A 12,347-nucleotide genomic window follows, 5' to 3' on the forward strand; every position below is an offset into this window, starting at 1 on the left:
TTTTCGCCTCTCTCTTTCTTTCTGTCTTAGACAAATAAATATCATTAGCAAACAAATATCACTGGACAAATAAATATTATTATCAATATCTGTTTTTACCCCTTTTGTTTTTATTTTTGGCAGTCTCATTTAATGTTAATAAAAACATGTTTGTAATATTTGTCTTGCAGCTCTCAGACATCTGACATTTATTCTGTGTGGCTCTTATATTAAGCAAGTTTGGCCACCCCTGTCTGAATTCTCAACTTTTGTTTTTAAAAAAGACAAGTCTCTAGCCTTTTTTTCTGGGAAGAACATCCTCTGTGTTTCCACACAGAATAGAACTAGAGACTTTTAAAAAATCAAAGCTAGGAATTTAAGGTACTAGGAGATCATGGTAATTTATTGTTATGGTGTTATAGCAATTTAGCTATTATCAGTTAATGTCCACCTCTCCTGCAAAAGCCCTCTAATGGCACAGGGAGGAAATGGTAGTGAAGGGGGCTGAGGCAAGGAAGGTGCAGGGGAAATGGCCATGTGGGTGTTCTGTTGCTACTGTGAATGCCTCTACATTCGTAGCAGTGACAAGAGCCAGACAGAAAATTGTTGTCAAGTGAAAGTAACCATAAGAACATAAGAGATGCCAATGTTGGATCAGGCCAAAGGCCCATCCAGTCCAACACTCTGTATCACACAGTGGCCAGAAATACCAGTGCCATCAGGAGGTCCACCAGTGGGGCCAGGACATTAGAAACCCTCCCACTGTTGACCCCCCCCAAGCACCAAGATGACAGAGGACCACTTGCCCCAGAGCCCCTATCTATACCTTGTGGCTAATAGCCACTGATGGACCTCTGCTCCATATGCTTATCTAATTCCCTTTTGAAGCCGTCCATGCTTGTAGCCGCCACCACTTCCTGTGGCAGTGAATTCCATGTGTTAATCACTCTTTGGGTGAAGAAGTACTTCCTCTTATCTCTTCTAACCCGACCGCTCAGCAATTTCATGGAGTGCCCACGAGTTCTTGTATTGTGGAAAGGGAGAAAAGTACCTCTTTCTCTACCTGCTCTTTCCCATGCATAATCTTATAAACCTCAATCATGTCACCCCTCAGTCGTCGTTTCTCCAAGCTAAAGAGCCCTAAGCACCTTAACCTTTCCTCATAGGGAAAGTGTTCCAACCCCTTTATCATTCGAGTTGCCCTTTTCTGCACTTTTTCCAAAGCTATAATATCCTTTTTAAGATGTGGTGACCATATGTGCTGACTTCCAGAGAGAAGGTGAGAGACCAGTTCATGAAGATCATTACTTCGCTAACCAATGGAGGATTTTCCCAGTTCTTTGAAGGAAGTGGCAGTTTCTCCATTGCTAAGGAAGCCTTCTTTGGATCTGGCCAATTGTAGGCCATTTCAAGTGATCTTGTCTAGGGGAAATGATTATGTGATGGCAAATCCAGGTTTCCTGGATAAGTCACATGCCTCTTTAATTCTTATATGTGGAAGGCTCTTAAATTTTAATTGGTTTATTTTAATTTTTGTGTTAATTTTTTAAAACAGACTATTATTGTTTTTTGTCCTTGCAACCCGGTTTCTGGCATTGTTTGCTGCCTTGAGTCTGAGGAGATAAGGTTGGACAGAAATGTCTAAAATGAATAAAAAAGATGATGATAATGAGGAAGAGGACGAAACCGAAAAAAGGTTGATATCACAAACAGATGCTAAAAGCTCATACAAAAAAGATAAAACAGAAAGAAACAGCAATTATGATTCAGAACTGAATCTCAAATTCGTACAAGGTTACAGCTTAAAAACATAGTAATTTCAAAGAAGGACAAAAAGAATGGCAACTAAAAAACTAAATCTTTTGTCTGTAAATGTTAATGGAATGAATAGCCCACAAAAAAGACAAAGACTTTTCCATCAAGCGGCAAAATTGCATGCAGATATCATATGCTTCCAAGAAACTCATATAAAGGATGAACATGTGAAACATTTAGAATATAAATAATTAGGTATTCCATTTATTGCATCGGATAAGGTAAAAAAAAGGGGAGTGGTGACATATGTGAATGAGAAGCTACATCCAGTGCTCAATTACAAATCAGCTGACGGAAGAATTATACTGGTGAAAATTAGAAGAAATGGAAAAGAAACACTGATTGTAAATCTTTATGCGCCAAATCAGAACCAAGAAAATTTTTTCAAGGAATTAAAAAATGTATTAACAAAGGAAAACCCGGAAGATATATGTGTGGTAGGAGATTTCAATGCGGTACTAGAACCTAAGGAAGATAGAAAAATATATATACCCCAGAGAGCACTATGGTCTGGGGCCCAACACCGGCTGACTATTCCGGGCCCCAAGGATGCAAGGCTCACCAGTACCAGGACCAGAGCCTTTTCTGTGGCGGCTCCTTACTGGTGGAACGAGCTCCCGGAGGAGATCAGGGCCCTGCGAGACCTTTTACAGTTCCGCAGGGCCTGCAAGACGGAGCTCTTCCACCAGGCCTTTCAATAGGAGCTGGCACCACTGTTACCACCAATGATCCTAGTGAATGCTTGGATCTTAGGTCTGGCCCAGACATATCGCTAGGCGCGAGGGATGATGATCGGTGGAATAACGCAGAATGAGATCTGGAAGCACGCCATCTAATTTGTAGTACTGTATGCACTTTATTGTTAATTGCTAACTTATGTCCTAAATTATTTGTCTATGAGATTTTATAGAGTTTTTAAGTTTTATGTATGTCAACCAGGTACATTGTACCGTTTTGTTAGCCGCCCTGAGCCTGCTTGCGAGATGGGCGGGGTATAAATATTATTATTATTATTAATAATAATAATAATAATAATAATAATAATAATAATAATGATGATGATGATGTAAAGAAACCCCTGAAAGCAGGTGCTAGGTTACCTAATAGCTTTTTAACACTGGCAGAAGAGCTCAACATGATAGAGATTTGGAGAACAAGAAACCCACAAAAAAGAGACTATAATTATTTATCTGCTAGACATAAATCATGGTCCAGAATTGACATGGCCTGGTTAAACATAGGCATGGTGAAAGAATTACTAGATGTGGAAATATTACCTAATACCTTTGCTGATCACAACCCTATATGGATATCACTACAAGAAACATGTAAAACCACAAGATGGAGATTGAATACTGGTTTACTATAAGAATAAAAATTTGTTGAAAAGATTAAAACAGATGTGAAAGAATTTCTAAACATAAACAAAATGGAGAATATGTCACCAAGTACTATCTGGGACACAATGAAAGCATGTATGAGAGGACTATTCATTACTCAAGATATATGGAGAAAGAAACAAAAAAGGGAGAAGTTTAAAAAGCTGACAGAAAATCTCAAAAAAGAAGAAACTGTTTCAAAAAATAAGGGAGATATAAATGAGGCAATAATTAAGATAAAATTGATTCAACATCAAATAAACATGTTACTAACACAAGAAATAGCGAACAGAGTATACGAAAGCCTACTACTTTGAAAACGTGAATAAACCCACACGGTTGGCTTATAAACTTAGGAAAGAAAAAGGGAAAAGGACGATTTCTTCATTAAAAATGATAAACAAGAAACAAAATACAAAAATCAAGATTTTAAAAATATTGTAGAAAACTTTTATAGCGAACTTTACAAACAAATACTACAAAACCAGCAAAACCTTAAAGAATTCTTTTTGAAACATGACAGGAAAAAATTTACAGAAGAGCAGAGGAAAATTTTGAATGAAAATATCACAATTTGTGAGATAGTGGAAGCTTTTTTTTAAAAAAAAGAAATCTCCAGGTCCAGATGGCATACCAGCGGAAGTCTACCAAAACTGGAAGATGAATTAATGCCCATATTTAAGGATTTAATGGATAAAATAATGAATTCAGGGAAAATACCAAATTCATGGAATGAAGTGTTAATAACATTAATCCACAAACCTAATACAGAAGAAAATGAAATTAAAAACTATAGACCCATTTCACTTCTAAATGTAGATTACAAGATTTTTGCGACAATTCTTGCTGCTAGATTTAAGAAGGTAATGATTCAGGTTATACACCGAGATCAATCAGGCTTTCTCCCAAAAAGACAAATAAAGAATAATGTAAGAACTATTGTAAGAACTATTCTATTGTAAATGTCATAGAATATTATGAGCAACACCCTGGAAGACAACTAGCTTTGGTTTTCCTTGATGCGGAGAAGGCCTTTGATAACGTTAATTGGGACTTTCTAAAATACAAAATGGAAGTATGGGAATGTGGGGAAAATTTATGAAGATGATAACAGCTATATATAAAGAACAATGGGCAAAAATAATTGTAAATGGAGAACTAATGCAAAACATTCATGTTCAAAAGGGAACAAGACAAGGATGTCCGCTCTCGCCGTTATTATTGATTTTTGGAATAGAGACTATAAATGATATGGTGAGAGATAATATAAATATAAAAGGACTTAAAGTCAAAGGTGAACAGTTTAAACTTCAAGCTTTTGCTGACAATCTTGCATTTATTCTGGAGGACCCAGTAACATCCTTTCCGCACTTGCTAAGTGTGATACAAAAATATGGCTCTTTGGCAGGACTTAAAATAAACCTTAGAAAAACTAAGATCTTGACAAAAAATTGTACTAATGAAGAAATAAATAAAATTCAATTGATTTCAAGTATTGAGGTGATAAGCAGTTAAATATTTAGGTATCCAATAAAAATGTACATTTATATGAAAATAACTATAAGGTATTAATAGAGGAAATTAGGAAATATCTATATAATTGGCATGATCTTCATATATCATTTATGGGCAGAATTGCCACTATAAAAATGAATATTCTTCCACGATTTTTATTTTTGGCGCGATGCATACCTATATTAAAAAAACAACAAAATCTGTGAGGAATTAGATCAAATAGTAAGAAAATTTATATGGCAATCAAAAAGGTTGCGTATTAAAATGAAGTTACTTCGTGACAAGAAAGAAAGAGGAGGACTTGGATTACCAGATTGGTACCTGTATTATAATGCTGCAGCGATGTGATGGATTCGAGAGTGGATATTGTTAGAGGATAAAAGAACATTACAGTTGTAAAGTCATGACCTATACATGGGCTGGCATGCCTATGTATGGTATGACAAAGATAAAATACAACAAAACTTTCATAATCATGTAATTAGAGGGGCACTAATGAAAGTATGGAGAAAAATCAAAAAAAGGTTTTATGTTAAAATGCCTAAGTGGGTCTCCCCATTAGAGGCTTTTATAATGCCAACTTTGTTAATAGATAATAAGAAAGTCACTGATGAAACATTGCTAACCAAAAATAACGAACTGAAATCCTTTGAAACATTACAATCAATTAATGTTAACCTCGCAAATTGGAAAAAGTTACAACTACAATCAAGATTTGTCAAAGATAAAATAAGGAACTTTGCCAAAACATGATTCAAAGGTTATATAATTTTTTGCTGAGGGATGAGATGCAAGATGAAATAATAAAACCAACCTTATGGCCCTTTCAGGTACATAGAAGTGGCAGCTTCTTTGTCAGGTTCCCAGTCAAATCACTCTCCACACATGCTTTCTTTAGAGAAAGGTTTATTTAGAGATTTGAGATGCTTATGGGTTCAGACTCTTTGTCGGGACTAAGGGGCAAAGGCGGGAAATCTGCATATAATCACAACCCCAAAATGCCATTCATACACATCAGCAATACTACAAAGACCATGAAAGATATACGGTCAGTCACTAGCCAAACACAGACTCTACTTTAAGGACACTTCCTGTGTGAAAGATGTCTTCGAGGCGCCATAGAAGAGCTACCGAAGCTAGCTTCCCTAAATTCTACTGGCTCTCACTCCCCCCCCCCCTCATGAATGCAGTGGCAGGCAAGAGCAAGCGATAAGGATGCAGGAATAACAAATGGTTGGGTGCAGGGGGGGAAGGGATACAAAGAGCATAATTACACTGGGAAGAAATACAACAGGTGCAGTTGGTCAAATGCCCAAGTCTGACATTCTTATAGGTGAAAATGTAATGCAGCTATGAATGAATATTTAGAAGATGAATATAGTGTGTTGCTGCTAGGACAACACTGGATTTTGGATGTTCTGAGAGACTTTGCAGAAGAAACAATTTGGAGGTAATCTGTCATACTTTGAAATCTCAGCAAAATCTGATGAAGGGATCTTTCACTCTCAAAAGTTTATACTCCCAGAATCTTTTTGGTCTCTGAGGTGCTAGTGGCCTCAAACATAGCTCTTCTACTGCAGACCCAACAAGGCTACCCTCTTGAAGCAAAACGCCAGAGAAGGGAAGACATTGTAGCCAGAAAGGAATGACATATATGCTAATTTACATTATTTACATTAGGACAAACAAAATTGCCTAATGCTTTAATTTTGACAGTTATAGGAAAAACAGGATGAAGGAGGTGGTGTCAAATAACAGCACGACAAGTATATCTCAAGCAAGAAAAGCAGTGGAACAACTAAAAATGGAGGCCTACTTGGACAGGATAAAGGTAAATTGAAAATTGTAATTAAGTTTATATATATTTCCTGCCAACCTAGCAGTTCGAAAGCAAGAAATTGCAAGTAGATAAATAGGTACCACTTCGGTGGGAAGGTAACAGCGTTCCGTGAGCCTTGGTGTTTAGTCATGCCGGCCACATGACCACGGAAACGTCTTCGGACAGCGCTGGCTCTTTGGCTTTGAAACGGAGATGAGCACCGCAACCCTAGAGTCGGATTTGACTGGCTTTCGAGCAAGGGAACCTTTACCTTTACCTTTATATATATTATTTCATGGTGGTATTTATTATGTACTGCAGAAATGTTTAGCTAGAAACTAAGGATATGCTGCTCATATTTTACAGCACTCATGTTCTAAGTCAGTGGGAATTTTGCCGCTGATTTGAGGATCCAGATTACGCCTGTATTTCTTGACAAGCGCTGGGATCATCTCTGTCTGTTGATAAAGATAATCTCTTCTCTCTACTCTGGAATGAAGTAGACTGCTTCCATTCCCAGAGGAGTCAGCAGGCTTATTAAGTGTCAGATTTGATGCCTCTTTTTCAAAGTACAATTTATTTTTGTTATATTGAACATGGTGTCTGAAGGTCTTTCAAAGCACATCTCTTGATGCCACCTGAAGGTTTCTTTTGTTTATAACAGGAAATTAAATAAGGGCATAAACTAACTTCATGATTTGTCCAGCAGCAAGGTTAACGTATGTACATGTGTGCATACATGTGCATACTCAAACGGTGCAATCCTAAGAACATTTTGCTGGGTAAAAGCCACACTGAATAGAGCTGCTTAAGATGGCGCTGTAAATCTCCTGTTTTTTCCCTTGCAGCTTATTTCAGAAACTGAAATTATTCAGTTACAGTGCGTAAGTATGTTAAAAAGCACCTCTACGAACACCTATTCAAAGAAAATCTTAAGGCGAGGCCTAAGATTATATTACTTGAGAGATCTGTACTTTTGTTTTTAACCCTATTGTTATCCCAATTGTTTTTTAAATTCTAGAAATTCAAATTAACAAACAAGTGAAATAGCTGGGACCATATGGACAATTTTAAATAGAAAATGACATGCCAGAAGACGCACACACACACACACACATTTCATGCTTTATGCCTTTCTCGCACACAAAAAAATACAGGTTCTCATACATAAGTACACAAACATAGGAGTGAATCCTTCTGCTGAATTCCATCTGGACTAAGAGATATTTACAACAAGCATTGCAAAAACCGCTGTAGAGAACATAAGGAGAAATGATGTAGCTTCAGAAAGTCCCCTGTCTGAAATGCACCTCTTTTGAGAAACAGCCTGCCCATGTCTCTTGGAAATGATACCTTGGCTGATAATCTGCAGAGACAGGACCAAATAGCAAGGAGGTTCAGACTAATCATAAGGGACCATGGTGGAGATACAAGGAAAAGATGGAGACGTACTCAGTTGTTGATTTGATATGACCCTTGCCTAATACAGAAAATGGATGGAAAACGTCCTGGGAAGGAGATGTTAGCTACTCTGAGATTCTTGGAGGAAAAAATTTAAATATATGTAGAGTAAATTAATACTGTAACCACAATACTATGGACAGTTTTTTAAATAACAGAGTTTTAAAAAGAGGAGTAATAACTGTAATTCAAAAAAATGGTGCTAAATATTGGCACAAAAGTTTTCTTTTTCAGCAAAGAGTTTAGTGTGAAATAGTGAATTCGTTGATGTATTTCAAATATTTCCCCCATCTTTCTACCTAATTAGGACCCTTGAGGAAGTGAACAGTTAAAAATTCATTGAAATCAACTTTTAAAAGTACATATATAAAAATAGCAGTTAAAACATAAATAGGAAGTAAGGAAATATCAAATTAAACAAAATAGTCTTCATTTGCCAACAGAAGACAATGATAACATAGGACAGATAAATCTCCCTGGGATGGGAATTCCAGTTTTGGTGCCACAGCCAAAAATACCCTCCTTCAGATTGCCCACCCATTTCTTCTCAGATGACAGGTACCTGAAGCAGGCGCCCCTAAGATGCCTATAATGGTTGGATAGGTCCTTAAGATATGTTGGTCCCAAGCCAGCTAGGGCTTTAAGGGTGAATATAAGCTTCCAACAGTTTTCAAGGGCAGTTCCATGTAGAGCATATTGCAGTAATCTAATCCAGATGTTACCTGGGCATGCACCAGTGTTGCAAGATCTTCTTTATTCAGCAAAGGCTGCAGCTGTCTCAGCAGCTGAAACTGGTGAAAGGCCTTCCTGGCTATCACTGCCACCTGTTTATCCAACAGGAGACCCACAGCACCCCAAACTGTGAACCGTTTTCTTTAGGGGGGAGTGCAACCCCATCCAGAACTGGTGGCACCTCAGTTCCTGGGTGAGTTCTTCCACCTACAAGTAGCATCTACATCCTGTCAAGATTAAGCTTCAGTTTATTAGTCCTGATTCCAAAAACGTCCTCCAGGCAGTGATTGAAGCCTACCTAGGCTCAGCTAGAAGTGTAAAATAGAGCTGAATATCATCCCATATTAGTGACAATCAGCTCAAATTTCTGGTTGACCTTACCCAGCTGTTTTGTATTGATAGTAAAAAGCATAGGGGACAGAATGGAACCCAATCGTGCCCCCCAGTTTCAACCCTGAAAGTTAGTTCAGAAGGATGTCATGATTAAAGTAACTGTGAGGTCTGGGAGTAAGAACAGGATTGCACCTCCTCTATTCATCTCTGGGTGCAGGTCATCCCCTAGGGAAACCAAGGCAGTTTCAGTCCTATAACCAGGCCTGACATGTGAGTGGTGTAAATAATTTGCATGGTAAATGTTCAGAGATAGCCCATGGGACGTCAAAACTGTGTTGCTGATTGTACTGGCTTCCAATGGAGAAACACTGATTTTTCTACAAGTGTCAGCTCATGAACAATTATGTACCTTAGCTATTGTTTCTGTCTCACTCTCTTTGAAAAAAGAGACAGAGAGTATTGTTAACTATTTCTAAAATAGTGTTGTGAGATCAACAGTGGCATTAGTAAGATGTTTGTGGATGTGCTCATTTTAGACACAAAGCAAACGCAGAGTGGATGTCATTGCAAGAATAATAATTATGCTTGTCTTGTCTTGGAAGGTGACTGTAGTAATTGCAGTGTTTTCTCTTGTCAGTGAATGTTATAATTACAGTGTATCTAACAGGATTATGTTCTAACTTGGGCTGTTTTTAATCATCTCCTTTACTTTGAAATGTAAGGGTAAAATTCCACAATTGTTCTACAGGCTGCTAATTCTCTCTTAAATCACAAATGTTTGATCACTTAGGCCTCTGGATACTCATTTCATCCTAAGCAGGAGGTGAGGATCGTGTGTGTGTGTATCTATCTATATCTATATCTATACACACACAGAGTATAAAAAAATGAATCGGGAAAAGGAAATTAGGATCACTGAGGATCACTGAAGATCACCTTTCAGTTAATGGAGAATTATGGAGCTGGTAGATACCAAGGACCATCTTGCCCTTCTGACAAGACAAAGTGAATTTTGTATGTCTTTGAAGTAATGGCCATCCATTTACCTTCATTTTATTTTTACCGTTTGAGAGTTTAACAGAGATTTCCTGAAGAAAATCAGATAAAAGCTCTAGCAAGAAAGAAGATTTATAGCATTATTTTTTCATATTGCCAAATAACCTATGCTATGTTTTGAATCCCCTCTCCTAGTGATTACCGTTTTTGGGGTGCTTTCCATAAGCCTACTTATGAGAATAGAATGCCATTGGCTAACAGATAATCTTGCTTAGTTACCAAAAGCATGTATGTGATGCAAGTTGTACTCTCTTATTCTTCTCCTGCGGCTTCGTCAGGTTTAAGTCAATGTGCCTGATGTGTGTTTCTACAGCCACTGTGACATTAGTGCTGATGTTCAGGTTTGTATTTCTATCTTTTTTCTTTCTTTCTGAAACCTTCCTAGGTATCCAAGGCTGCTGCTGATTTGTTGGCATACTGTGATGCCCATATGGGAGAAGATCCACTTATTATACCAGTGCCTGCATCTGAAAATCCCTTCAGGGAGAAGAAGCTGTTGTGTACTATTCTTTGAATTCCCTTAAAATTAAAAAAAAAAATGTCCTTTGTGAAAATGTTACTGATGGTGCATGCTTTTCCTGAAGACCTCATCTGGGTTACACAATAATTTAGTTCAGTAGTGACTTTCTAAGAAAACAGTACCATTTGAGGCTACTGTAAGTATTTTACATGAATGTCTAAGATAATGTAAACTTTTCTATCAATTCTCTATAGTAAATATTTCTGTTGTTGTTAGTTATTTTGTAATGAAGGAACTCTTATTTTGTCTCAGATGTATGACAGTTTGCCAGTTAGCCACTTCTATGTGTGTATGTCTATGAGAGAAATAGTTATCGAGATGAGCAATACCAACTCTCAGTTTTTTTAAAAAAAATATGTTTCTTTTAGTTTAAGAAAAGCAACTTCAGCGAGTAGTGTTGTGCTTGGGGATACCAATGAAAATACTGGAGCTTTTCAGAATCTAGGTTTACCTCTCCATTTTAGGGATTAATCTGCTAGATTGCTCAACCTTTGTTTCTGACTGCATCAAAAGCAATTCTAGATGATGAACACAACAAAAAACTGCAAGACACACTAAGACTGTGCAGATCTTAATCCATAAATCAGAATGACATCCTAGAAGATTAGCAGGGTCAGTATGTATAGCAAGTACAATGGACGAATTGGACTTCCACACATTTAAGTAGCAGTTTTTACAGGTACTTATGCTTCCAGTTTAGCATTATAAAACATGAACCCAGCAGTGCAGGTAGGTATCACCTGGACATGCCTTTAATAATTGGTTTTACCCTAGGTTGGTCACTGCATGCTGTTGTTACAGTTCTGCATGCATTATGTAATTGTGTTTTCTATGTCACTGCCTTATGTTACCTTTTATCCTTAAACATTTCCTTATGTCCTCTAAATAAAGGCAAAAGGATTAATGTGATTTTCCCTTTTGGACAACCACCTTTAACTTGCCTCGTGCTATGTGCTCAACAGTGTTACTGTGTGACCTAAGTCGTCTTCTCCTCATTCGTGTTTTTATGCTTTTGATATTAATTTAATAAAAAGGATTCTGATTTGTGATTGTTGCCTTTGCAGACCTGGGGTCAAGTCCTACCAGTGCCATAGATTCATTCATTGTAACTTGGGCAGAATCCTACTTCCTCAGTCTCATTCCTGACAAGCTAAAACTGCAACTACTGAATTGAAATTCATTAAGAGGTTTCGTGCACCCCCCCACACACACACACAACGACTTGGGATTTGTTAAGTGATTTCACACTACCTCCCTCCCCCCTTGAGCAAATTTCTTACTCACTAAAGCTGTTCATTATTAAATCCTGAGATGGCCCACCCATTATCGATGAAAACCAGCTTAGAGTAATTAGTTAATGGCATCTCTATTTTTCTTGAAAAAAATTAATTTTACATAATTACAGTACAGTTTTATTCTACATACTTTTATTTTTTCATACTCTATATAAAGTGCCTACATAGCGAGGATCTACTCGTATCTGAAGACATGTGCTCTAGTCCACAAAAGCAAAATGTGGATCTTTAAGGTGCCAGAAGACCCCTGTTTATTTTTACAAGCTCTGTAGAAGATTTCCTTCCTTCCTTCCTTCCTTCCTTCCTTCCTTCCTTCCTTCCTTCCTTCCTTCTTTCTCTTTCTTTCTTTCTTTCTTTCTTTCTTTCTTTCTTTCTTTCTTTCTTTCTTGTAAAGGACTCCATCCTAAAGCTGCTACATGGTTGAGCAACTGTAATAATAGCAG

At 37.4% G+C, this 12,347-nt stretch overlaps 1 protein-coding gene across 2 annotated transcripts in view; it reads left to right on the top strand.

Moving 5' to 3' along the window:
- The window catches only part of GNG4 (guanine nucleotide binding protein (G protein), gamma 4), a 28,569-nt gene extending 16,971 nt beyond the window's left edge, over positions 1-11,598 (top strand). The window contains exons 2-3 of one of the 2 annotated variants that reach the window (XM_015419856.1): positions 6,405-6,519; positions 10,475-11,598. In XM_015419856.1, the coding sequence (XP_015275342.1) occupies positions 6,421-6,519; positions 10,475-10,603 (228 nt within the window). In that variant the 5' untranslated portion in view covers positions 6,405-6,420 and the 3' untranslated portion in view covers positions 10,604-11,598. The remainder of the gene's footprint in view (positions 1-6,404; positions 6,520-10,474) is intronic. The other variant, XM_015419864.1, reaches the window with a different exon arrangement.
- The last annotated feature ends 749 nt before the right edge of the window (positions 11,599-12,347 follow it).

Source organism: Gekko japonicus, unplaced genomic scaffold (genome assembly GCF_001447785.1).
Source record: "Gekko japonicus isolate JY-2015 unplaced genomic scaffold, Gekko_japonicus_V1.1 scaffold315, whole genome shotgun sequence".
Taxonomy (NCBI): Eukaryota; Metazoa; Chordata; class Lepidosauria; order Squamata; family Gekkonidae; genus Gekko; species Gekko japonicus.